Genomic DNA, 26331 nt, shown 5'->3' with positions numbered 1-26331 from the left:
CAAGACTCAAGTACACATCACCCAAAACCTGTGTAATTCCTGGTTTCTGAGAAAGGAAATCCAGGTATAAAGACTGGATGGGAATCACAGGTCTCCAGTAGTACCTGATTTAGGCAACCAGGGGTTGCAGGACACACCATGGCATGCAGCAGCAGTTAAGTGTAGGGGGGTATATGTCTACGTGCGTATATAGAATGAGCCGCTGGTCCTGAGACATGGATATACTAAAAGAATAGCCCAACAAAAGCTCATGTCTACACTGCACGCTTGGCTTACCCCTATATGTACTCAGTGCTTTGACTCAACAAATCTCCTGCCCCATAGCTGCGCTCACGCTGGCAGGCTCCTAGCTTGGAGGTGCCGAGGAAGAGTCTTTTAAACCACCTCCCATCTCTGTGCAACTGCACAAGCACTGTTCCCCTGTTCACTGCCAGCCAGGTATCGAGCCAACCTGTTTAACATCCTGCGGGGACAGGGGGAGCACACACAGGCAGCTGGGTACGAGCAGGAGGCAGCACCCACCAGCTGAAGGGTAGTGGTGGAAGCTGTTCCTGTTGCCCATCTCGCATGCCCAGCCACGGTGCGGGGGACCATCCTCCAGACTCGCAGAGCGTGGGAGGCTGTCAAGTCTCACCCAGGGGGGCCAGCTCCCCTGCAAGTGTTTACAGACCAAAGCTAGAGCTACCGCAACCCTGGGAGACGGTTAGCAAGCTGGACCACAAGCTCAGCATACCCCAACTGTGCAGGACAGACAGAGCCAACTCTGAGACAGCTGAAGAGGGAGATTCTGTTCTACACAAAGGAAGAAGGAAAGGGGAGAGAGACAAATGAGAAAAAGAAAAAAAAAAGAAAATAACCCAATGAAATGAGAAGGAATGAATTTTTCATTGTATTTCATGGCAAGTCATTACTGCTGTGACAAAAATGTTGAACCTCATCACCCCTCCCCATAGCCACTGAATTCGTATGACCAAAGCTGCATGACCATTCTTCCTCGTATGTGCCCATTTGTGGCGGAAGGTGTGAACTAAAGAGAATGTAACTATTTGCTTGATATTTAGGGCAGAGCAGTCAACAACTGTTAGTTCTGCTGGCAAATGACCAGTAGGTCAGGCTGTTACTCAGAAATATCACAGGATGATGTTGCCAGTCAGTGCTGACTAAGGGAGAGGAGGAATGCCAAATGAATGAGCAATCATCACCGTGTTTTGCTTAGGATGGAAATCTCAATTAGGATTCTATACTTCTCCTGCTTCTTGTTCTTCCTTGTGGCAATCTTTTTACACAACAGCAAGATGTTAACAGTGCAGAATAACAGGCATGCTAATAAGTATAATTTTCTTTTTTTTTCCCTTGAACACCGTATTTGCTTCATGTTCTTTCTTCCATTGTACATAGGAACTAAATAAAGAAAAAATGGTGCTGGGCTGTTTCTTTCCACAGGGCTTCCAATTTTTTTCAAGCCACCCCTCTCTGAGCATTTGTACATTTGAGAGCAACGGTACATTTGCTCCCTTTCCTCCACAGACACCAGGTCCCCTCTAGGAACCTGCTGTTCTTGTATGCAAAGATTTAAGAGCAGTGGATAGCAGCAGAACAGTCTGTCTGAAACACATTCTCATCTTTTTTTTTTTTTATCCCAAGCGTTATCTCATTCATTATAAAAGACTTCTGTTCCTCTACTTCTTTTTTTTTTTACTTTTTTTTTCCCCAAAACTCCCTGTGTCTACTCTTATTGGCTTTGATGGACAGATGAAGTATGATAGCCCAAGACACATTTGACAGAATATGACTCCGTCCTGCATAAATTACTGTCAGGGAATTTTAAGGGAAGTACTGAAGTAAATTTGCACTGACTAAAAAATGAGTTATAAATTATAGCATAATCACTGCTGCTGAACAATTTGATGGGTAAAACAATTAACTGAGTTTAGGTGAGTCCTCATAATTTTTCCTTATAGTTTAACTTCTCAAACTGCTCTGAGACCTGTGGAGGAAAATAATTTAGAAGGGGCATTTTCCCACTACCTTGCCAAAAATCATATTTCTTTCCTGTCAACATTGTGTCTTTCCTCTCATAGGTAACTCAGAAATGGCAGTTTTTGCCCTTTCCTCACATACCCATATCAGCTCCTATGGGGGGGTACCTAGGACCCTTCCACCCTGTGCCAGTACCTTCGTGATCCGTTTCTACTCCATGTCACCAAATCCCAGGCTTTTCAAACGACATTCTTGAAATCCTCCAATTACAAGGATAAGAAATGAAAGAGTTTGTGAAGCTCAGGATTCTTATGGGATGCTCCTGAAAATATACTTCAGGCAGTGGCCTATATTTTATGCATTCAGTATTAGTGGTAGCTTTGACTCAGTGAGGGTAATCTCTTCTGCCTGGTGAAGAGCTCCTGACTGGAAAAATATCACTGTTTTCATAGGTAAAATAGACAGAAAATGTGAATATTTCTATTATTATCTTTATGTCATTTGTGACACTACCCTTTGTGAGGCTGTATTTTTTCCATTTTGAGTTTCTTCTACCCTGTAAAGAAGTTTAGGTTTAGTTTTTATAGACAAAACTGCAAATTTTCTAGATTTTTCACCCCATGTCTTGTGAAACTGCTTTTCTTAAAATCTGCAGTCTTCACTGTTATGGTAAAACAAATCCAATTTTCCAGCCTTTGTGACTATTACCGAATCCCCCAAAACATGAATTCTCAAGCTTCTAGATTTTGGAGGCAAATACACTGCAGCACTTGTTACTTTTATAATGTCATTGTTTTCATGATAGGCTCATGACTGTGGGAACACAGCTTGTGATCACCGACTGCCTGGCATGGCCTTACATGAATCCTTGCTGAAATGTAGCAGCCGGCTAAGGTGGGGAAGGCACTTTGGAAAAGAGACAAATAAATAACCAGTGCGCAGCTGCCTGAATCCTGAGGGTGCTGGCACCGAGGCTAGGCTGCTTTTAAGCTGCCTATGTGGAAGGAGCAAGCATCGATCTTCTACTTCTTCCAAGTACTTGCTTCCATCAAGAGGGGTAGCCGGCAGGATGCTGCCTGCCAGCTATGGGCAGCTCTGCAGCAGGCAACGCTCAGTTGTACCTGTTTGTGCTCACAGACAGCTGTGAAGAGCTGACAGGGGATTGCCCAGACTTTGAGGGAAGAATGAGACAAGAATATTTTACCGTTCCTTGTGAAGTGACTCCCTAGCTATCCTTTGCAGCTCGATTGCTTCGGGTCCTGTAGCTTTGCTTTCACCAGCCCCCCTGCCCTCACAGCCCACAGCAGAAGACGCAGAGCACCTTCTTCCCGCATCCTGTCTGGGCCCCACATATCCCAGTGACAGCGTCCTTGTCACCGCAGAGCCGTGCAGCCTGCCCTCCCTCTATAGCCTCTGTGGCACAGGGGCCTCTTGCATTAGCACTGAAGGTAACGGGAAGGGGCAAGCACAGCAAGGTGGTCGGTGCCCGTTGCCGCTTGTGCCTGGTGCAGCAGGCAGGCTTGGCCATCGCTGCTGCCGCTGCCCAGCACATGCGGGGCAGCACCCAGAGCTGCCTCCCTTTTCCCAGACCATCAGGAGCAGCAGCCACAGCTTCACGTCCTCCAGCTCTTCCCAGCTCTGTCTTGCTTGTCTTCCCATCCAGCCCTGGGTTGGTGCTTGCCCTTTATTCTTGGGAGATAAATCACTTTTATATATGCAGCTGCCTGGCCCAGGACACTTCACTTGGCAGCGTCCAGAAAGTGGTGTGTTCCCCTCAGCAATGCGGTGATATAGAGTGCCCAGATGCCAGCAGCACACTTGCAGTGCCAGGGAGATGGATGGCAACCTACAAAACCTGCCCGAGAGCCACAATAAATACTCGAACAGTAACACCAAGTCTAGTTGCATGCTGTGTTTACCTGCTTGATTTAAATATAGCTTGAACTGTGCGATATTGTCATGACTGTTAGGTAGACATATCCTTGGAGGAGTGAGGAGGCTTATTACCTAAAGCAATACCCAAGGAGGGAGAACAGACTTTTCATTATAAAGAAGGTGCTAGAGATGTAGGAGTAATGCTTTGCCTACCCAGTGACTCCCTGTTTGATTTCAAGTAATTTTATTTGCATATAATTATTTTTCATATATATATAAAATAGGGGTATTCCTTTCTGCTCTCCCTTTTTCTCTTTGGAATGAAAACTCTTTGGGACAGACACCTTCTCATTCCAATTCACACAGTATGCCTCACGTGCTTGCTACTGTGCCCATTCTTATCCGTACAAAATTTCTCCATCGGTGTTTGCTCTTTAAATTGTCCAGATTAGATTCCACAAATGGTCTTGCAGAGTGTATTGAATTTATAGCAGAGGTGAGCAGTGCACCTTCAATTCATACTGCTCACCAAGTCACGAGGCTCAGACTCCAGAGTCCAGATATACCCATGTGCTGGCACTTTTAGCTTCAAAGTGAACCAAAAACTAGAAGGGGTCCATTTCCTGATGCAGGATCAGATTGAACACCAATCTTGCAAGAATATCTACATTCATGACTTTCCACTCGGCTGTGGCAGAAAACAGGAAATCGATTAGTCTCATTAGATTTTTGCTGCTTTAGGATAAAATCTTATGAGAACACCTCATTACTTTGCTGTACTTCAAACGGGACTTAAATTTTCTCCCTCTTTTAGAGTGGCCCTTAAGCACTAGCGGCAGCTGGACCCATACCCAACCTCTATGTCTCCTGCCTATGTCTGCCTGAGTCCCTGGCAGCCCTGCGGCAGCTGTGTGCAGTTGTTCTGTTAGGATCCAGTAACTGGAGTACTTAACTCTGTCATGAAAGGACAAGAGAGTACAACTCCACATCAGCGGAGGATAACCCACCCTTCTCCTCAGTAGGAAGGCAACGAAAGTCATTAGTGTATTGACATAGTAGATTTACAGTACAAGGCTCTCTCTGACTCTGATTGTTTTCCTGATAAGCACTTTTCCTGCTGAGCCTACTTGCCTTGCCAGAAATGTCTTTTAATAAACCTTTCTATCCGTGCAAATACTATTGTTTTCATTCTAAATCTTTTGTGATTTGCATTTTGGACTTAGATGTTTTAACGAATTATATTTGCATGTCATATAACACCAATTTGTCGAATCCTCTCTCATCTCTGAAGCAACTCTGAAAATGAAATTGTGCATCTTCCTCGGAGAGCCTGGAAAGAAAATTTGGCAAAAAATAAATACAGGACTCCGTATCACCACAATCAGCACGTGCAATGCCACAAAGCCTCTACGCTGACTTCTAATTCTTTCCCAAGTGTATATATTCACCACTTGCAATAATGCATATTTGTGTATTTGGATTACAATAATGCAGAATGCAAATATCCAGGCCATTGAAATCAAGCTCTAGTTTCAGTTAAGCTGAATGACTGGCAACCAGAAGCACTAGAGGAGGGAAACCTAGCAAGCACTAATTTTGGATGAAATGAAAACGTAATATTGGAGGAAGCAGAAGTTTGCATGCCGTGGCTGCAAGTTTGGGGTGTTCCGGTAAAACGTTATGACAGGTTATGATGCGGAGAAATCCTTTTTGCCAGCTCTAATTCCTTACTCCTCGCAACCGCCCTCCCTTGGGCTCAGCCTGCGGGGCCTGACGCTTCCTCCAGGACAAGAGGGTTTGAGCACCGCCACGGGCGCCGGGCCGGGCTGCCCGCCCCTGCCTGCCTGCCCGCCCCTGCCTGCTGCCCGCCCCTGCCTGCCTGCCCCTGCCTGCGTGCCTGCCCGCCGCCCCTGCCCGCCCCTGCCTGCGCGCTCCTGCCTGCCTGCTCGCTCCTGCCAGTCCGCTCCTGCTCCCTTCTGCCTGCTCCTGCCTGCCTGCTCGCTCCTGCCAGTCCGCTCCTGCTCCCTTCTGCCTGCTCCTGCCTGCCTGCTCGCTCCTGCCAGTCCGCTCCTGCTCCCTTCTGCCTGCTCCTGCCTGCCTGCGCGCTCCTGCCAGTCCGCTCCTGCTCCCTTCTGCCTGCTCCTGCCTGCCTGCTCGCTCCTGCCAGTCCGCTCCTGCTCCCTTCTGCCTGCTCCTGCCTGCCTGCTCGCTCCTGCCTGTCCGCTCCTGCCCCCTCCTGCCTGCCCGCCCCTGCCTGCCTGCCCGCCGCCCTTGCCTGCACGCCCCCGCCCGCTCCCGCCTGCCTGTCCGCTCCCGCCTGCCTGTCCGCCCCTGCCCGCCCGCCGCTCCCGCCGCCCCTGCCCGCGCCTCCCCGTGCAGCGCCGCCGCGCAGCCCCTTCTCCCCGCCGCGCTTGGCTCATCGCTCCTTTCCCTTCCCTTTGCAAGGCGGGGAGGAGGCCGGCACCTACTGCCGAGCCTGCAAAACTGCAGCCGGAGCCGGGTGGGTGGAAAGGCTCCGTACCTGCCCGGTTCCCCGAGGGGCTCCGCCGGGAGGCCGCTGCTCCCCGCGCCCAGCGGCCCGGGCTGGGGGGAGGCAGGGCTTCACAGCCCCGGCCGCGCCAGGCCTGCTCCGAGGCTGCGGAAAGTTACTCGGCAAGGTGCGGGGATTCCCGCAGGCACGGTGTGGCGGGAAGGGGAGTTGCGTACGTTTCTCTCGCAGCGGCGCACATGGCAAAAGAGGGAACCGCTTTCCAGTAATCGTAACATCAGGGTGTAATGGGCTGAGAAAGGTGCTATAGTCTGATTAACTAGTTAATTAATCACTTTGCAGCATAAGAACACCAGTCATGGAAGAGCAGGTGCTTTTACACCTAAAAAGCTTTTACACCGTAAATTCAACTCCCTCCAGAAAGAGGTAGCTGGGCACTGAAAAATGGACAATGCCAAAATATCCCTGAACTGTACTGGTTTTGATATTGTATGGAAGACATCTCAAATGTTTTATGACAGTGTACAGTAATTTCAAAATCTTAAGGTGGATCCTTCATCAAAACTCACACTTGCGTACTCTGGCTTTACACGTTTCTTTGCTTTCTGTACTTTCGGCCACCTTAGCACAGCCTTTTCTCCATGGCTCTGTCTACTCTGGGCAAACAGCTGGATGTGCCACTCGTAGCTGAGGGAGAGGAAGGTCAGATGCCCAGAAGCTGCTGCCAGGGTAGCCTTCATCTTATTGCTGAATCTTGAGTTATTCCAAGGCATTGAGTGTCCACTGAGAGCTTCTTCAGTTTGGAAGGCAATGGCGCTATGTCAAGAAGTAACCACTAGAAGAACTGAAGTTAAATGTAAGGCTACTTCAAGTATGAAGTACAATTATCCTTCTTGCTTTGTTATGAAAGGACGTATCCCAGCTCTTGCTGCCCTTAGAAATCATATACTTCTCACAGCTGTTGGGAGGCTTGAACTACTTGTCTGTTATAACACACGCACTTCCGCGTAAACCCTTGAGCTTTAAGAGAAGAAACAGCCACTTCACTACTGGTACCAGATGAACGTTTCCAGGACAAATGAAAGTCTGTATAAGCTTGAAATACTCTATCAGTAATTGTTTACATTAGCTATTAACATTTTCACTTGCAGAGATGAAGGACTGTTCTCAAAGAATCGGTGCTTAACGGCTAAGCCTTGCCACAGGAAAGCCTCTGACATTTTATCTTTAAGATTCCAGCATATTTCTGGTGCTACTTTTATACTTATCTGCAATAAAAAGCTGATTCCTCTGAGTGGTTTGGATTTGCTTGAATCAGATTTATAGACGAGGTTTTTATCACGGCTCCCAGGTATTACAGGAAAGGGGAAAGCTGCTTCAAGTTCCTACAGATGTCCATTTCAGGGTGCTGACATTTCCAGTAGCTTCCACTTTCCAAAAGCAATGTTTTTATTTACTGGGGAGCCAAGTGCAATGAACTTGGCCTGACATACCTACTTAAGGAGGTGGACTGGTTGTGCAAATCAAGCCAAGAGCAACGGCCAGGGTAAATGGGCACATTTATGGAAAGGAGTAGAGGTTTAGCCCAGGTTGCTCCACCATTTGAAGGACTTGTCCCCTTCCTCTCTCCCCAGCCAAAATGAATGTTGAATGTGGGAAGAGTTTGGTGTCAGGCTCTACTGCCTGTAAGCAATAATGTCAGTGTTTTTATTAAAAAAAAGTCTCCATTTGATGGTGTGAGGCAGTGCTAAGCTCTCTGCAGATCTGTGGAGACTGCTGGAGGTAGGATCTCCCAGTGAAGATTAAGACACAAAAATACGGCAGTCCCATAAGAAACATACTTGCTTTGCTCCTATGATTTTTGAGCACGGGGCCATCAGCTCTGAGCAGCGACAGTCCAGCCCCTTACACAGGCAATGGCACCTGCCCCTGGAGCTGGCTAACATGCAAGGTTGTGGCACAAGCATGGCCAGGCCACAGATGGGAAGGAGAATTCTGCAAGCGCATGCAAGCTTCATGCAGACCTGTAAATTATTTTCCTTAAATAACATGCAATAGGCAACCTGGATTGCTTTAAAATGTGTGCTTTAGATCAAAGCTGAATGAAACAAGATGGAACTAGGTCATCCAAGACAGTACACCGGGTGGTCACATATGACTCACAACATACAGGAGATTTGCCCAGCTCACTGCAGGCATCTCAAATGGCACTAGAAACTTAAGTGAGTCAATGCTGGGTTGCTGTGGACTATACTGTGAATGTAGATACATAAGTGTAGGAGTATTAGTATGGGAGCTGAATCCACCCTAACTCTCTAAAGCTATATATCTGTTAGTCTGAGAATTCAGTAGGGCTAATAGTCATTCTTTACTGTTATTAAAGGCCTTAACTTTTTTCTTGTCAAAGACGTGGATAGCCCTTAGAGACAATGAAGGCAAAAAATCCTTTCATTTCACTTTAAAATACTCTGGTGAGAAAAGTCTTGCTTTGGAAAGTCGCCTAGCTCATTTGTTTTATTTCACAAATTACCCAAGCGCCCATTTGTGCTTTATAACTGGGATTCAGCGTTAGTTCTTGATTAGAAGAGCTGTCATCTGCTTTTCTGTGCAGAAACATGAATCACGAGCAGGCAGTTATTGGTAAAGCTCCGGACCATTTAAAGTCGCAAAGTCAAATTAAAAAAAAAAAAATAGAGAGAGGCAGAAAAACAAAAAGCATTTTTGCAGAAGAAGACCCAGGTGAAATTCTCAGAACTTATCTGCGCTGAGAAAGTATCAATAACCGTAAAATTTCACAGCCCCCTTTCTAGAACCGCAGCCTTAACGTTTTGTAGGGGAAGTAAAGCTTTGGTTAACCTTGGCACTGGCAGACCTCATTAAAATAACAGCCTGTCACTTTCGAGTTTAAAATAACAGGGTTGTCAGTTTTATACTCAGCAGAACAATCTACGGTCTTATTCTCTGGGAAACGCTGCGGGTGCGCGTGGGGGGGCCGGCAGCAGCGCGAAGGCTGAGCAACACTGCCATCTCCAGGACCCCCCCATCCCGGGTGCTCCTCGGCAGCTGGGGGGACACGATGCTCAAACCCCACCGAATCCGTGCCGTACGCACTTCGCTTTTTAAAAGGCTGGAAAATAATCCGTGGTCAGGCGCGTGGTGGTTCGGCAACCGCTTGGCATTTAAATTTATGTTGCAAGAAAGTGTAGAAATGTATAATGTATGAAAAAATAATCTCCATATAGAGCAAATACAGTTCTGCTTCGCTTGTTCCAAATCAAAGCACGGCACCCTCGCTGAGGTACCTAATGTGCATTGAAATTTTGGGCACCTAATGAGCTGTTCTAAACAAAAATATGCACCTAAGCTCCCTATATCTAATCAGAGGAGAAATGGAGGTGCCTTAAAAAAAACTCTGAGAGAGAGATCCTCTTTAGCTGAATTCAAACAGCTGGGTGAGAGAGAGGAAGCCCAGTTCAGTTGCTTATACGTAAGTGCCTGGTGCCTCAGACGTCTATATGAGGATAGCAGATGTAACAAAGGACATACAGGAGACACGTCTTTCTCGAGGGGCAGCCCCTAAAACTTAGGGCTCCAAGGTAACTGCTTTTCATTAAGCCCAGTTTACAAGGAAAACTGTGTGTCAATTAAGATACCCAGCTGCCCTATACTAACCTGCTTGTGACATATGATTCTTGCCCTGACTGTGACACCCATATGTAGCAGAGACATAAACATAACAACCAGTTAGAAACAGTATATAACATGTGCTTGCTGACCTAGTCCTTTTAAACAAATTGTTGGCCATTAGTCTTAGGAGGCTTTCAGATTAAATCCCTAATGAACATAAATACTGATCAATGCATGAAAGTCTGGCGCAGTTTTCTGCTGGTAATGGCACAACGCAAATCAGATTGTGATGATCTGTGTGTTCTTCCTACCTGGCCATGCCCATGACGAAGGGCATGCTCTTCGCGATCCCACATGTGGCTCAGGTGGTCAAGCGCTGTATCCATAAATCTGTTATCAAGCTGCCCATCATTATACAAGCTCAGGATCATTTTTAATAAAGCCTGCAAGGGTGCTGGGTGCGTGGCTGGGTATGTTAGACACGTCTGGGGAAAGCAAGCAGCAGACAGTTGAAAACTGCCTGGTTTTCCACCTGGAAATAATGTAGCATGAAGAAGTGACATTAGTTAAATGTTGCTTGTGAATTAAAGGGCAAAGGAGTATGTGACTAAAGAAACTACACAGACACAAACGTGGCTTGCGATGGCTGCTTTCATGTCTTTTCTCTAAGACAAAACCCCAGGCCTCTCTCTAGTCACTGTAGCTGTTCTGTTAGTTCAACACACTGGTAGGATAGGCTTTACATACCCTGAAGTCCCTGAAATTACAGCACCTCATCACAAGCATCCACTTGAAACATCTTCCGAGTGGCTATGCCGCCACATACCAACCCACAGGACATCATCCAGAGTGGCAACCCTGGTAAACCAGAGAAGCAACATCCAGTGAGCAGCCAGAGACATTTGTACATTTTCCCAGGGCATAAAGGCTTAACTCTGAATGGGACTTTGCATTGAGCTGTTTCCGAGCATCCCCAGGGAGAAGGTGTCATCAGAAAGGCAAGCTGAATATTCTTCTTGCATTTCAAAAGGAAAATCTTCCCAAATTGCACAATAAACAAAAAAAATGCAATGAAAAAACATCAGGAAGAAGAAAATAAGGTTAATGAGAACCATTTCTTCTTAATACAAGCAAGACTCCATATTATTTTATTTCATTTATTGCATTGAACCTCAGTCAGTTTTGGATGCATTCCACCATCTTTGAACACTATTTTAGCATCTTCTGATATTCTCTGTCTGCAAGAGTAGGGATTATATTGTCGGGGATGATAAATCTGGATGGACTTGCCAGGAGAGGACTTGGCAGGAGAGGAGGAGGAAAAAAAGGAATTTACTTTTTAAAAATTATTTTAGTATTTTAAAATTATACCACCTTTAAAATTTGCTTTTTGGCCCCCATTGCTTCTGGGTGCACATTATCCCACTGCCAAAGAAGGGCATTTCCATTGGAAATTAAACCAAAGTGGATTCCATGGGCAATTGGCTACCCACTTCACAAACAAGTCTTCTTTGGGTCTTTCATGCCTTATAAAAGGTAGTCATCTCACTTTTAGTTCTGCATGGTATTTTCAATGCTTTTTTGAATTCTCCTGGTGAGTCTTTCGATTTATCCAGACGTCCTGAATTAAAACAAGGAATGCTAAGGTCTGATTCCTGCTAAAATGAGGGACTTGCTTTTTAGATCACTTCATTACTTTGGAGTGCAAGGTGAGTAAAGAAGACAGAAACGTTGGTCAGCTTTATCTACCTGCTTATAACTGAGCCCATGCTGGTAGGACTGGAATGGAGCTCGTGGGTGCTGTTCCAAGATCTGCTGAGGAATTGCATGACGTATGTAACTGCCTCGGTCACACAAGAAGTCAGTGGCAGAAATAAGAAATAAGAGATGAACTGTATTTCTCAATGTAGGGCATGTAACTATACCATTTCTATAACTCTGGATACGAATTTCTTTTTGGAAATGATGCAAATATTTAACTTTTCTCATCTACACAGTAACGCCTTTCTTCTGTTAGCAATTATAGATGAAGGCCAGGCTATTTTAATATCCTTTTCTATATATCCCCCAGTAAATTAAAAATGTAACTCTTTGCATGGCTCTTGCTATATCCTTTTTCTTATCAGAGAGAAAGTATTGCAATTCAAAACAAATTTAGTACCTTCAAAGTAGCTGAAAAAAAGTAGTTCAATATAATATCAGGGCTACGTCAGGAAGATAGCTAGGGAAAGTCAGGCTAACTACAGCCAAAGAGATCTGGCTGTCTTAATCCAAATAAATCTCTGCTAGAGAAAGTGGAAAGGAAATATGTAAAATATCAAAATTGCATATGTCTCGTGTTTCAATGTTTCCACAGAGTCTAACTGAGCTTGAAAGTTAATCTTTAATTCAAAGACTGGAAATACCGAGGAATAATTTACAAGGCCACAGGTCACTAGGGGGATACAGTAGTCTGACTTTGTAAATCACAAGCAAGCAATGTTAACTGAATCCTTAGTGTCTTTTATCTCATTTTCAAGGGACTGTACATCTGTTACATATTTTTTAAATGCTGGTGGTGATCAAAACGATGTATGGAGGAACATGCGTAACCATAGGGACTACTAAGAGACTTTCTGTGGTCACGCTTGAGGAGATCGCAGAACTGAAGCCACCGAAACCCACAGGCAAAAGTTTTACATGGTATGGCAGGCATTACATCACCTAATTCTATTCTGCATTTAAAGTTACATTAAAAGTACTGCAAAGTCGTTGCCTGCCCGAACATTCATCATGCAGAAGTGAACATGGCCATCAGGCTACTCAGGAGGAGGTTAATCAATCGGTGTTCGTAATTCCTCTTTCAAGGCCATCAGAAACCACACTGCACTTCCAGAAAACCAGTTTCAGTGTGTGGTTCAAGGAACTGTTTATGTAGATGTGTAAACTCCACTGCCAAAAGCTGAGAGGGTTAACAGACGTCCGGTCACACAGCAGGAAAGAGCAAGACTTCGCAGCTGAGTCCACAAGTTGTTTAAAGCTCGATGGTGAAATAATGCAATAGGGAGGGGAGGATAGCTATGAAGGGAAAATCTGAGCCAGATAAAAAGTGTTAAAATGCACCTGAACTGGAGACATCTAGAGAGGGCCGCAAATGGTAACCTGTCCCTCAGCTGTATTCATTTTTGCTATTGCTGCTTTTTGTGAGTCATGTAAATGTCTCCCTCCCCCCCCCAGGTTCTAAAATGGGAATGACACCTCAGGGGCATGTCTGAGGTTTAATTAGCTGTCATTTACCAACAATCCTGGGTAAAGTAAGACCATCTTACTTTACCAGGTGCACTTCTGAAATGCAGAAAAAAAATGTTTATTGTTATGAAATTTAATGATTCGTTATCTATATGCAGTACACATATAGAGTATGTAAACATCATTTATTATCTTCAGAAGTGACTGGGGAACGGGAGTCCTCATTTTGATTCTCAGGGAGTATCTGGAGAGCCTGTGCAGCATGTGAGCTGTGAGAACCTCTCTCCGTTCTTTTGCTGACTTCTATGAAAATACAAGGTTGTACTCCAAATTACAGCCCTTACAAGGGGTGTTGACTCACTTGTGGTTCAAAACAGAAGTCCGCAGTCCTCGAGAACCAGCTGTAATTTGATTATGGTAGAAATCTGAATATAGCTCTAAACATCTGAGTTCTGAATAGGTTAAAACAACTTCCAGATAGTAATGAAGTTCTTGCTCTGAAAACTAATTACTCATCGCTGACATCAATCAGATTGCTTGTATAAATAGTTATCCAGGAACAAGAAATAAATGAGAAAATCTGTCCCTTTGACTCTCATGTTCCCCAACCGTATATGGATGGACCCTCCTCCCTACAAACCCTTCCCCCTACATTTTCTATAGGATTTTTCCATCTAATTTACTGCACAGTGACCTAACAGGAGTTTACATATCTCTCTGTGAACAGTGGGCAGTTAGTGAGTTGCTTGTGCTGGTTAGCTGTACCAGTACGGGCCCTGGGGTTTTTACCCTCAGCATGGGTGGAAGGGGAAGAGGAGAGGCTGCTGTCTGCCCAAAGACCCTGGTCCCATGGACCAAAGACATCAGAAAGGGCAGGCATCCTGGGACCATCCCCGCTGCTGCTGAAGGCTTGCCCACAGTCTGTAAACTGGAATTTAATTTTTGGCTTGACAGGACTCCCCTGTTGAGGCTGTAAAGGCTTGCAAATGCTGCTAGTATCTCATATGAAAAAAGCAACTAGGGCTTGGCAAGGGGTGTGGAAGAGATTTATAAGGTGTCTATCATGGCAAGAAACACTGTCAACAACTCATGCAGGTAAATACTGTCCTACTTATTTCTTACGGATGAAAGTGCAGACGGTGCTTCTGAAATAACATCCTTGGCTGTTTCTATGTCCTGGCTTATAAAGTGACATTCCACAGAGTTTAAGCATGGCAAAGCAGTGTGGGCCGTTTGCTCAGAGAGCTATCATGTCTTCAGAACAAAAGATAAAAGAGATAAATAGCCAAGTACAATATTGTACCTCAACAACCTAAAAGCCAATCTCAAAACTGAATGGAAGAATGGAGAGCTTTTATTTATTGGTTTTTTAAAGAATAAAGCTCAGTGATTTCCTTTGAAAGCTATTCAACAAGCTCCCCTAAATCCTATTGCAACTTAATGCGAAATGCATCTGTTTCCATAAGAACAACAGTGGCACCATTTATCCTTAGTAGTCTGTCCTTTGTTGTGTTTTCTATCTATTCTTGTAAATTTTTCCACTCTAGTAAACCAAATGCAAAACAAGAACTGATAACATTTTAGCCATTCATTTATTAAGTTGATGCTGGAAATTCAGTTTGTTCCTGCTTGCTGCCTGAATCATGCCAAAATAAATTACTGTTCAAGGAGTTTATAATGTAAAGAAACTGTTTCGATGCTGTCCCAACATTTCTTGAACGTGAAGTCTGTATCCAGCTACAGATATTTATCTGCACCTAGCAGCAAAGATGGATAGAGTCTCTGCATGCACGTATATACACAAACTTCTCGCTGTTACTGAGATCCAAAGGTACTGCAATGTATTCAGCCTGTGTATCTTAAATCAGTTCAACATCAGCTCAGCACTGCATAATTTTTTTAAAACCTGCACATGTAGCTCTAAATATAATATTTATCTAAGGCATGACCAAGTTGGCGGGTGAGACATTTTGTCTGATGTACACGGTTTAACTGAATTTACATTCAGCAGACTGTGAGGCATATTAATTCTTGGAAAGATGTATATTTAGAAAACCTTAGACAAATGGAGACTAGAAAGAGCAAGATGTAACACACTTTTTATTAATGTCTTGCCTGTGGAAAAAGGTGACTTTGATTATTTGTACTCTCCAAACCCAAATGCTGAGTGCCTTGCTCGTAAATATAGGAATTTAAGTTTTAGCACCTTCAGCCCTTTTAACCTTCACCATCATCACCATTACGGAATTAAACAACCTATTATTTAACACGATAGTTAGCATGGCTGATGTTTTTAACCTCTTTTCCCTCTCATTGTCTCTTAATCAGGTAACAGACATTAAAGAAAAGCTAAAGCTCTCTAAAAAGTTCTGGTCAACATTACCCTACACAATCTGCAAGGATGAGCGAGTGACAGCCGGTCCGTCAATCGAGGAGGACTGCTGGAACGGCCACACCAAGGCAAGGTGAGGTGGACCCCTCTCCACCACACTCGGTCCAAATCCCCATCCAGCCTGAAGCAATCACGAAACCGAGGGCATTTCACTACGCTGTTTATAAGAGCGAAACGGAAATGGGGAGAACAAGTAATTGTCCACACACAGCTTGTAGCCGAGATTGCTTATTGTCAAGGTGCCATTAAAGCCAGAGTGTGAGTCAGGGTAAATGTGCACAGCATGTCAGCATGTGAACACAGAAAATGTTCATTGGTTCAGCTCCAGAAGGATAATTTATACTGAGATTTCAAAGAGCTCTTTAGCTCCATTTAGCATCCCTGTGTTGGGACTGACAGCTTGTGAAGCAATTGCACTCTCGGGATATCATACTGGGATGAAACAGAAATTGGAAATTCGGCTCTATTTGCTATTGGCTGGCAAAGCTTAGGGCTATTTGCTGGGGGAAAAAAAAAAAAAACCTGAGAAATAGCCAGCAGAGAATAAATGTAACACTTCTACTTATCTTGTGTAGAAGGCTTGACCTTATGTTACTTCATCAGAGATACTGTGGTCATCTGCCCTTGTTTGTGATGAGTTTTCTGTGAGTTTTAATTGTGAAGTTTGCTTGGCTCTAGCTGTGGCAGGGCTGGAGCTGGCAGATGAGCACGTGTCTCCAAAGATCCCAGTGTGGATTCATCAGCTGACAGAGGAGAGGCTCTGATCATCCCTGCTGAGAAAGAGGGAGGAATTGGCTCCAGGACCACAGCAGGGGCAGTCAGGTTTCAGGTCTGCAGCAGAGGCCTGTGCTTTTGGGGAGACAGGAGGAGTGGAGAGGTTGGAGTGTCTGGTGAGCGCTGAATCTGGAGAGCAGTGATGCTTTCTGGCACTCAGGGACTAGAATCTTTATTTTCCTTTTACCTGATGATACAAATGAAGCCAGAATAAAAAAATGAGCCAATAACAAAAAAAACCCCAAACATACAAAAAAAAAACCCCAACAAAAAAAGTGAGACAAGCACATAAAATATAAAAACTCAGTGAAAATAAGACAACATGGGAAAAAACTCACAAACCTGTTAAAAGTAATTTTGCATGGGTGGACGGACAGATACATAGATAGATTACACCCACCCCATCATCTAACCCTTTTTATAAGGCACACACTTTACAGGGGGAGGTTTTGCGCTGAACGCACACTTTTTCTCCTAGCCTTTCTACATAATGCTCAAAAGAATTCACTTCACAGATGAGAGCAGAGGGCTGTTTAGGATGCTGCTACCCCACTGAACCCACTTTGAGATGCACATGAACATATCTGTCCAAAAGCATGGGTCACTGCTCAGTTCCTAAGTCCCAGATCCAGAGAAAGTCCCTGGGGACTCTGCGAAAGACAGCTAGGAGGAGCATCTGGCTATTACAGGACTCATCACAAAGGAACAGTGTGAAGAGAGGAACAAAAACGTGGTTTTATCTTCTTTATAATCTCTTTTCTTGTCGGTGGGCTTTGTAAGGTATGAGCCCAGGCTGACATGCTGCAGCAGTTAAATGGAGTTTCCAGGCCTCCCAGCTGGATGCCGTGCATCACATCAGGATGCATGCATTAATAAGAGATATATATGCTACTCTTTCTACTAAAGAGCAGTCAAACCTGCCTGCTAATATCCCTCCTGGTTGCCATGACCAACGCTAGTGTTTGTACCACATCTGGCCAATACTTTTCAGTTGTCTTCTGCTCCTGCACTGAAGGGTCTGGCACAACTTCCACATTTGTTGGGAGTTATGGAGGTGCATTTTACGCATGTAGTTTTTCACCCTCCTTTTGCACTATTTATCTTATGAGAAGCCTGGTTATTTTCATGATGCCTTCTGAGATTAATGTTCTGGAGCCATTGAGAAAAGCTATCCTCTGCTGATAATCTCCTTGATAATTTAACACAGACATTTCCCTGGATGTGGAATCACAACCTCAAAGCATCACCTGAAAATACCGTCTCAGCAGGCCCAACCACTGCTCCTCTGTCCAGTTTCTATTTCATATCCATTCACAAAAGAAATGTATAGTCCTAGTCTTAATAACAGAGTTCGATAAATGCTTCAGGTGGAGAGAACAGTAGTAAATCAGAGAGATGCCATAGAATGCCATGACCTGTATATGAAATAATGTTGAAAATATTATTGAAAATAACTAGCTTTAGTTGCAAAATCACCTCTTGGCTGGTGAACAAGGACATTTACTGCAGCATAAAGAAAACCCATAAATGTTTCCTTGATCATACTGATTAGTATCTGATATAAACGCTAGTTCGCAAGAGCAAGGGTGGCAAAATCTGGCCAATATGCTTATATCTATTTGTGTTCACTGTGTCACCCGTCATAAGCACCCCTGTGCTATATGAAGAGTTGCATTTTGAATTCCAGGGAATATTACAACAGCTTATGATAAATAGGAAATAGAAAAAAAGGAAATTTAGCCACCTCCTGTTTTCCTAGACATTAATACTACAAATAAGAAGACATCATGGTGTTGGCTACTGTTGGGAAAGGAGATTGTTGCTGGGTTTTGATCAGATCCTGTGGTGATATAAAGACTTAGAAACTTTGAACTGCCAGATAGACATTACGCCTCATGTTTCATTTTACGTATCACCTTTCAATGCTGCCTTTACAGGCGAAAAGAGTTACAAACCTGAGATCACAGAAAATGAAAGCTAGGCTTTCTCCTGAGAGAGGCATTACACCAAGGTCACTGTGATTATTACAATCCCCAGATATCACTTTGCTACCATGATTAATTTACAGTGATACCAGGTCGCCAAATGAAGGTCGCCAATTCACGAATAATCATGGGGTAACAAGAGTCATCCATTTGGTGTTCTGGAAGGGCGCACTCAGCTCGCTGCTGATCTTGTACGAAGAATGGTTTTAATCAGGTCACATCAGGCAGAAACCAAGTGCTCTGGAAATGGGAAAACATTTATTAGATGGATTAATCTCTTTTTTTAAAAAAATCCGTATTAAAAATAATAATAATAGCTACTTCAGACAAAGTGCCTTTTAGAGAGATGCCCAACAGAACTTCCCCATCATATCTGTATTCACAAAAGAACTTGAACATAATTTTATGTTTAAAGAATTAATGTCTTCTGCCAGATGCACAGAGACAGATTTTTTAAAGATATTTAAGATCTAAAAAACATCATTAAGACCAAACTTCAAAAGTTTAGCTCCTTCCCCATATGCAGATAAATTCTTAACAACAGCTGATAACCTCTTCACTGTTCTCCAGAAATTAAGGAATTTTCCCAGAATGATGGAATTCAGGCTTTAGGAGTTAAACCAAATTCAAGGTATTAGCCCTTGAATAAGTGACTTTTACTGAAGTGAGAACAGTAGCCAAATCTGCAACCACTCTGGTGGTCAGAAGAACCTTGAATTGCTCCAACCAACTCAGCCAACTCATTTCAACCAACCCATTGTGCTCATGCACTATCGTCCTGGTGCTCCTGCTCACCAGGGCTATAGACCTACTAATATGTCTTAGCTCTGGAAGGCTGCAACCTGTGGAAGAGATGAGACCTGCATTCCTTTCCATGAGGAACCTATCACTCCTCCGAGTACAATGAAGAAGAAATAGAATTATATATGAGACAGACAGTAACTATAAACAGAAAAAAAAATAGAGAAAGATAAGGAATAAAAGGAAAAATGAACACTGTAACTTTCAACATCTAGCTCAAAACTACAAGGTATTTCACCAAAACGAACACAGGATAGAGTCTCAGCTGGCCTGAAATTTTCTTCTTCTCCTGCCATAGGTAGGTGAGTGCCTACTTCCCCGGCAGACAGCCTTTAATTCCTGGTGAAATTCAGGTGGGAAGAAAGATTCACCAGACCAGTGCCTGCCCTGGGAAAGTTGTTCATTGCTGACCAGCAAGGCTTGCAATGAGAATGAGTTGAATGTCCTTTACCTGGAGTTACGCAAAGATAACCATTTAGCACCACCAGTGAAAGTGTGAATAAACCACTTCTCAGTAAGTGCGAAAACTGCCTATTCTTAATTGATGACTCCAGGGGTTTTTTTTCAGCTTCTTCCTTCCAACAAACTGGCAGATGAGCCATTTTCTCCCTCTCCTTCTGTCTCCTCGAGCTTTTCTCCAAAGTGGAGGGGGAAAAAAAAAAAACCACCAACCCTGAAAATATCCTATGGGGATTACCTCCTGAGCAAACAGAATCAGATGAGGTGATCTAGTTAGCCAAACAAGCCAATTTTCCACTGCACTTATCTTTCTCGACCAGATGTGACTGCCTACCCCCAGCCCAGCCTGAGTAAGCCTGTGCTGTATTTTGTACTCTATTGCCTACAACTCTGTGCACCTGGAAAAACTCCAGTACTGCCTAGGTGGGATGCTCCAGTCATACTGTAAGCAGCTGCTGCGGCAGCAAAATATGGAGAACACTGCCCTTGAAGGCAGATGTCTTTTAAAAACCAGAAGATTCCTCCTTTTTTGTTGTTTTTTCATAGCTACAGCCTTTATACGTATGACCTGAAAGATTCATCAATCATTTTTAGACTTGAAAAAGAAGCAGACACCCTGGAACATTAACTGGATATAAAAAAAAAATTAAAAAGTGGTTTTAAATAGGCGTTGCGGTGCTTGGCTATCATGTGCCAAAAGACATCTTTGTTGTGTCTGCTGAGACAAGCAAGAACTGTGGAAAGGCTAAGAGGAACAGAAAGCATTAATATTTTAGAAAACAATGTAAATTACACTAAAATCCTGACATAGCTGAGCAAGGAGCAAACAGCAGAAAACAAACAGTATTGTTCAGCTTCTCTATACTCAGAGGGCTAAGAAAGCTGATTTTTTTTCCTAGGAGGATGCAAAGAACAGACGCTGATTCAGGTTGGCACTTCATTTCGTTTATAATGGCCATACAGTTCTTGTAATGGCCAGGCGTACAAAGAGATCATTAATGAGAGCAGAAGCAGCAGCAAAGCTTAAAATTCACAGGGGTGTCTCCACTTACAGAACTGCAGCAGAAGCAGCTGTGTTCAACAACTTTGCCCAGCCAGGAACAAATCTTCTGTCAAAAAGTGGTCCCAAGACATGGCTTCCTATTCGGTGTGACTTAACCCTACCCCACACACATCAAAATGCTTTTGTCAGAACATGTGCCGGGCTGCCTCTCAGAGGCTGTCACTCATGAAACACCTTGGGCTGTGTCTTCCTATATCTGTACTAATCCTTTCAAGAAAGGAAAACAATTCAAAGATATTTACATTCAATATAGGCTCTTCTGACTTTTTTTTTCCCCCTGAAGAAATAGGTGAACTAGTTCAGTAATGAGGGCAGAATCCATCTTCACATTCGGACATGTAAATTCATGCATTTAAATATAGATGCCTGTGGGTGAGACAATAAGGAATCATTTGTGTTGCCGAGCAAGAGTAGTGTCATTTGAGACCCTCTGGCATGTCTGAGATGAGTGTGACACAGGACACTACCTCCCATCTGGACCAGAGCCTGGGCAAGAACTGCTAGAGCATTTTAAAAATCATCAATGTTAAGGTGCCTGAAGAGAGCTTCAATATCCTGTCAGTGTAGTCAATGAGGCAGTTTTCAGCTGCCTAAACACACTTATCTACTGGTATGTGAGATGGTCTGAATCGTCAAGACACCTTCATGGAGCTGGCAAATAAGACACTGGACCTACGGGATATTCAAACCCTACTGGAGTGGCAGCAGGACACCAAGCAGCATATCCCCCAGTGGCTAAAGTGGCACTCAAAACTCAATTTGGCCGCCTAAAGAAAGACACCTAATAGCATTTTAGATGCCGCAGATGTACAAGATCTCCCCCTCAAGCCTGTAGATATGATGCAGGACCTATGGGAAACCCACAACTTTCAGGGCTAGTAATGAGAAGAGGAGGAATAACCAAGAGCATTCAAATGGCACCAGATGTCTATGTTTGTGCAACTAAATCCCAGCAGATGAAATCTAATGAACTAGTCATCTGGCCAAAGGCACGTGGGACTCCAACAGCTGTCCCTGCTCCACTGACGAATAAACTCCTGACTAGTTTTGACTAGATCTTGTGTTCACTAGATCTGGCAAGAGTGGGACTCTGCTCATATGCAGACACTTGCATTTAGGCATACAAGTTTTAGTATCTGTATAAACCTAAAGATGAATCCTCAGCCTCTCTAATTCTTTTGCTCTTCTGCTCTAAATACCAAGAGGCTCATTCGCCTGGGAATTTAAGTATCCACCTAACCTTTAGGCAATCTTAAGGTAATGGATTTCTTGTGACCCACATCCAGTATGGCTCCCTTACACATCTAGGTGAGGTGCACTGGACTGTTCTCCTGAGAGGTTAACCCCTCCGTGCGAGGAATGCTTTGGGGATCACCAGATCCTGAGGCAGATACTGGGGGGTATGTGACAGATTGACTGAATCAGTTCCTACGACTGAATGGGCTGGCCCTTTTAAAGTCAGATGGTCTTCAGAAGGACACCAGATTCACACTGATCACAGTGCAGAATATGAACCTCAATAAAAAGCACACACCAGAGCACTCTCAAACTGCTTTCAATCTCCAAACTAACTCATATTCTCTCCATATGAAAGGCTTACTAAGAAGTGAGTACATTCTTCTTTTATTGTTGACGATAAGACAAGGTGAAATCAAACATAAATCAGTCAAAGAAAGCCTGTGAACTGCCGTTCAGAGCTAGCCATAGCTTCTCATGGATGGCTCACTATAAAGAGCAGCTAACCCTTCATAAACAAGGAAAGCAATCCACATGAACGCTCAGTGATTTCAAATCACTTCTAGCTGCTAACTGCTATGGCCATTGTCATGGACAAGATACCGGGCAAGATGGACATCCTCTCTGAGCTGGCAGGGCAATTCTTACATTCTTACTTTTTTTAATCAACTGCACCTTGAAATCACTGATTTACTTCTAGGCTGAGTAATTTATCTACAGCAGCCATTTCATTTGTAGAGACGTGTGACAGATGGAGGTGCTGTTCCTTTGCAGCCCAGAGCTTCCCTGTGTGCCAAGGTCTCCATCCTGCTGCCTCCAGGCAGCCCTGCAGAATTATTTCCAATTTCTATCTCTGGTGATTCATAACACTGCGGTCTGCAGTCCTCCGTACTAGGGGAGGTGACTCTGTATTCTCAGCGCAGTTAAGCCTGTAGCACAGGAGTCTGGATGGGATCCCTGCAGCATTGTTATTTCTCGTTACGGTAGTAGTGAAACAACAGGACACACAGTTTGAGGCTGCGTATTTTTGGCAGTCATGTTTTGTTCTTATATGTTCACACTCCCCCAGGATTATTCTCATGTAAGCTTTCAAAGGCCACTGATGACAAATGAGTCTCATCCTGCAAAGAGAGTACCTATTATGATGAGGCTAAATCCTTCCCTGGTGCAGCAAAGCAGTCATCATTTTGTGAACCTCCAGAAGCAATACAAAACTTGTCTTCCCTTAACCATTACTTCAGCAGAGAAAGTCCTTTCTTCTCCCTTACTTTCACATTTATTTTTAAGGGATAGGTTTATTTTCCAGACCAATATGAACATAACACTGGCACCAGCACCAAATTTGAATATTGATAGAGAATTGGGTTGGCACAAATGAGAGCAGAGTAAAATACTCTTAAACTATATTTGGTACCAGGCGTCATGAAAGTTTGCCATTAGTAAGCTAGATTGTGCTATCATTACTTGGCTGAGCACATACATACCCACACAAGGAGTCCCACAAACATCAGTAGGGTAGCCTGGTATGCAAACTAATTACGAAATAAATCATTTCCTGATAAAGAATATGAGCAAAGGGTAGATCTGCCCGAAATCCCTTGCAGTCTAAATATGAGACAAAGACAGTAGGTAAATAAAGACAGACGAGAGAACAGGGAAGCAGTGATACACTATTTTCTCAGGATACCATGGAGCACAGAGAAATAATGATGTCAGCCCTTTATCAGCCTAGCAGCTGTAAAATGCACAGATAATTTTTAACAGAGATTCAAAGTAGGAAAAAAGGTAGCTTTGCAGATGCCTATAAGGAGAGTTTCCTGAGGACAAAGAGCAGCAGGGGACAAAGTGTGCGCATTGAACAAAAGATGATGAAGACTTTTACCATAGGATGATTGGAGGCACGGGCTGATTTTTGTAGGGGAGAGATACCTGCAAAAGCACACTTGCTGCCTGTGAGCAGCCTAAGACTGCATTTGCCAAGGTCAGAGAAGGGAATGCTGCAGTAGTCAAGAAATTATAAGTTAAGAGCCCGAATAAAAAATTCAGATGTGTGGATAGACAGGAAATGCCATACCTTAAATACGTTATGCACAAAGCACATGGGAGATGCAAGTATAACCTGTTCGTAAGGAATAAGGACCAAATCAAAGAGAACACTGGAGTTTGGTCAACTCACACCACCATTTATGGGCCTGGATGTCGGACAGGCTGGAGATGTTCTTCACAGTGGTCAAAAAAGGGATGGAAGGAAGAACTGGAGAAGAAAATTAAGTGCTTCCTTTAAACAAGGAGAGCCATAATGCCTCAAGATAGCCTTCTAAACTATCTCAGAACAACAAATATGCTATATATAACAAAGGAGTTCATAATTTTTAAGCAGAAAGAAATAAAAACAGAAGAATGCACTCTTAGATGCTTAATTTAGTGTGCAACCATTCATATCAGTAGAGGATCTGAACATGCAGTGACTTACTGCTGGCAGGTGAACCTCTTAGTTCACAGAGCCAGTGCACTTGCTGGGGAGTATGTGGGGAGTTAGGAGGCTGGAGAGCTTAAATCCTTTCTGCTCTCCATGCAGCTGAGCTACTAAAAGAGCCTTTAGAGTCTGTAAAATTAAAAACCATATTTTAAAAATGGTTTCACTGGAGCTGTTTAAGAACTGTGTAATCGTTATCAGTGTCAAATTGCTTAGCACAGCATTTACTGTACAGTCTTTTATTTCTGAAATGTATTGCATTTTAAACTAATCATTCATCCTGCTATATAGATACCTGCCTGAGATTATGAACGATGGCTTGACCAACCAGATCAACAATCCAGAAGTAGATGTGGACATCACAAGGCCAGACACCTTCATTAGACAACAAATCATGGCCTTACGTGTCATGACTAACAAACTGAAGAACGCATATAATGGAAATGATGTCAACTTCCAGGATACAAGTAAGAAATCATAAACTGTCATTAAATAAGTATATTTTTGAAAGACACTTATAAATCTCTTCCCTTAGATAGCTTTCTTTGGTTTTTGTGCTCTGTGCTGCTGACAACATAAAAAAAAGTCTTTTTCTGTCCCATGAAATTCCAGTTATATATTTGTTTCTTTTGCTTCTCTTGCTTATCTTCATGCCAAATGCATCAAGACACTGAGGGCTTTCCATAATGCCAGCAGTCCACTCCTTTTTCAGAAGGGCATTTAAGCACCTAATTAAATCACGGTGGCTTTCATTTGGATGCTCTGCTGAATGAAAGTTAGCACCACCAACACTTTCCCATTCCCAAGGTGTTCATCCCCACCAGGGTGCCAGGTGGAACGGGAATGGAGAAAAGGGACAAACACTGTAACCCGTGGCCCTCATGTGTTTCCCTCGCTCCTTTGTGCCAGGTGACGAAACCAGTGGCTCAGGCAGCGGAAGCGGCTGTACGGACGACATCTGTCCCACCGAGTTTGATTTCATCACCACCGAAGCGCCACCGGTCGACTCCGACAGGAGGGAGGTGGAGGCTTCAGCCACGCAGCCTGGTCAGTCACTGCAGACGTTCCTCATCGTCTTCATCAGTCTCGTACTGCAGAGACAGTGGAGATAATCCTAGATCTGGTCAGAGAAACTGTGTTTTAGCTACAGAAACAGTCAACTTTCTTCTTTTCTTATACTCTTGGACAATGGACCATGCCACAAACACTTGCAGTTTTCTACGAGAAGAGAGCAGTACTGCAACCTGCTTCCCTTTTTTGTTTTCCCAAAGAGTACCAGGTGCCAGACTGAACTGCTTCCTGCTTTTTTCAGATATCTCTGAAGACGATATCCACTCTTGAGAGAATTCTTTCTCAAACCTTTATTACAGGAGACTTTCTGAGCTTCATTTCCTTTTATGCTGCAAAAGTAAAAAAGGATCTTATGGTGTGTGTTTTTCCGTAACAAGAAAAAAGAGGGGGGAAGAAAACAAGAAAACAGTTTTCTTTCTAAATCAGGCCTGACTCAAGGCTGCTGCATTTCAACAGAATATCAACAAAACAAAAAAAGACAAGAAAGTAACAAAAAAAATGCAACCGTTCTTCACTGACAGCCAGGTTTCCTTTAGGAACTTCTGTAGGATGATTCAGGTCATCAGAATTATCATTGCTATAGGGAGGAAGTCTGGATTTTTTTTCCAACACAAAAGTATGTCTCAACGGTGAATGTCTTGCACTCCATCAGCCAACCACATCAGACTGGTATGAACGTAGAGAAGCTGAAAAATAAGTTTATCTTTTAGTATGATAGTAACTCCACTAGCTTCAGAATATCATGTTACAGTTGTTTAGGATTTAAATCTTAATGCCCAGTAAAAAATTGAGTAGTAGCACGATTTCACCTAGCTTCTTTTAGTATTTTTCCATGTTATACAATTGGCACAGATTTCCACTTAGCTCACCATCAGC

The 26331-nt window shown here is 43.6% G+C and overlaps 1 protein-coding gene across 1 annotated transcript in view; it reads left to right on the top strand.

Annotated features, from left to right (window-relative positions):
- GPC6 (glypican 6) overlaps positions 1 to 25496 on the top strand; it is a 786710-nt gene extending 761214 nt beyond the window's left edge. Inside the window, exons 8-10 of the mRNA XM_072854005.1 lie at positions 15527 to 15663; positions 24676 to 24851; positions 25294 to 25496. Coding sequence (XP_072710106.1) covers positions 15527 to 15663; positions 24676 to 24851; positions 25294 to 25496 — 516 coding nt within the window. The remainder of the gene's footprint in view (positions 1 to 15526; positions 15664 to 24675; positions 24852 to 25293) is intronic.
- The last annotated feature ends 835 nt before the right edge of the window (positions 25497 to 26331 follow it).

The sequence above is a fragment of the Ciconia boyciana genome, chromosome 1, assembly GCF_034638445.1.
Source record: "Ciconia boyciana chromosome 1, ASM3463844v1, whole genome shotgun sequence".
In the NCBI taxonomy this organism is placed as follows: domain Eukaryota; kingdom Metazoa; phylum Chordata; class Aves; order Ciconiiformes; family Ciconiidae; genus Ciconia; species Ciconia boyciana.
This window is presented reverse-complemented; position numbering and strand designations above follow the sequence as displayed.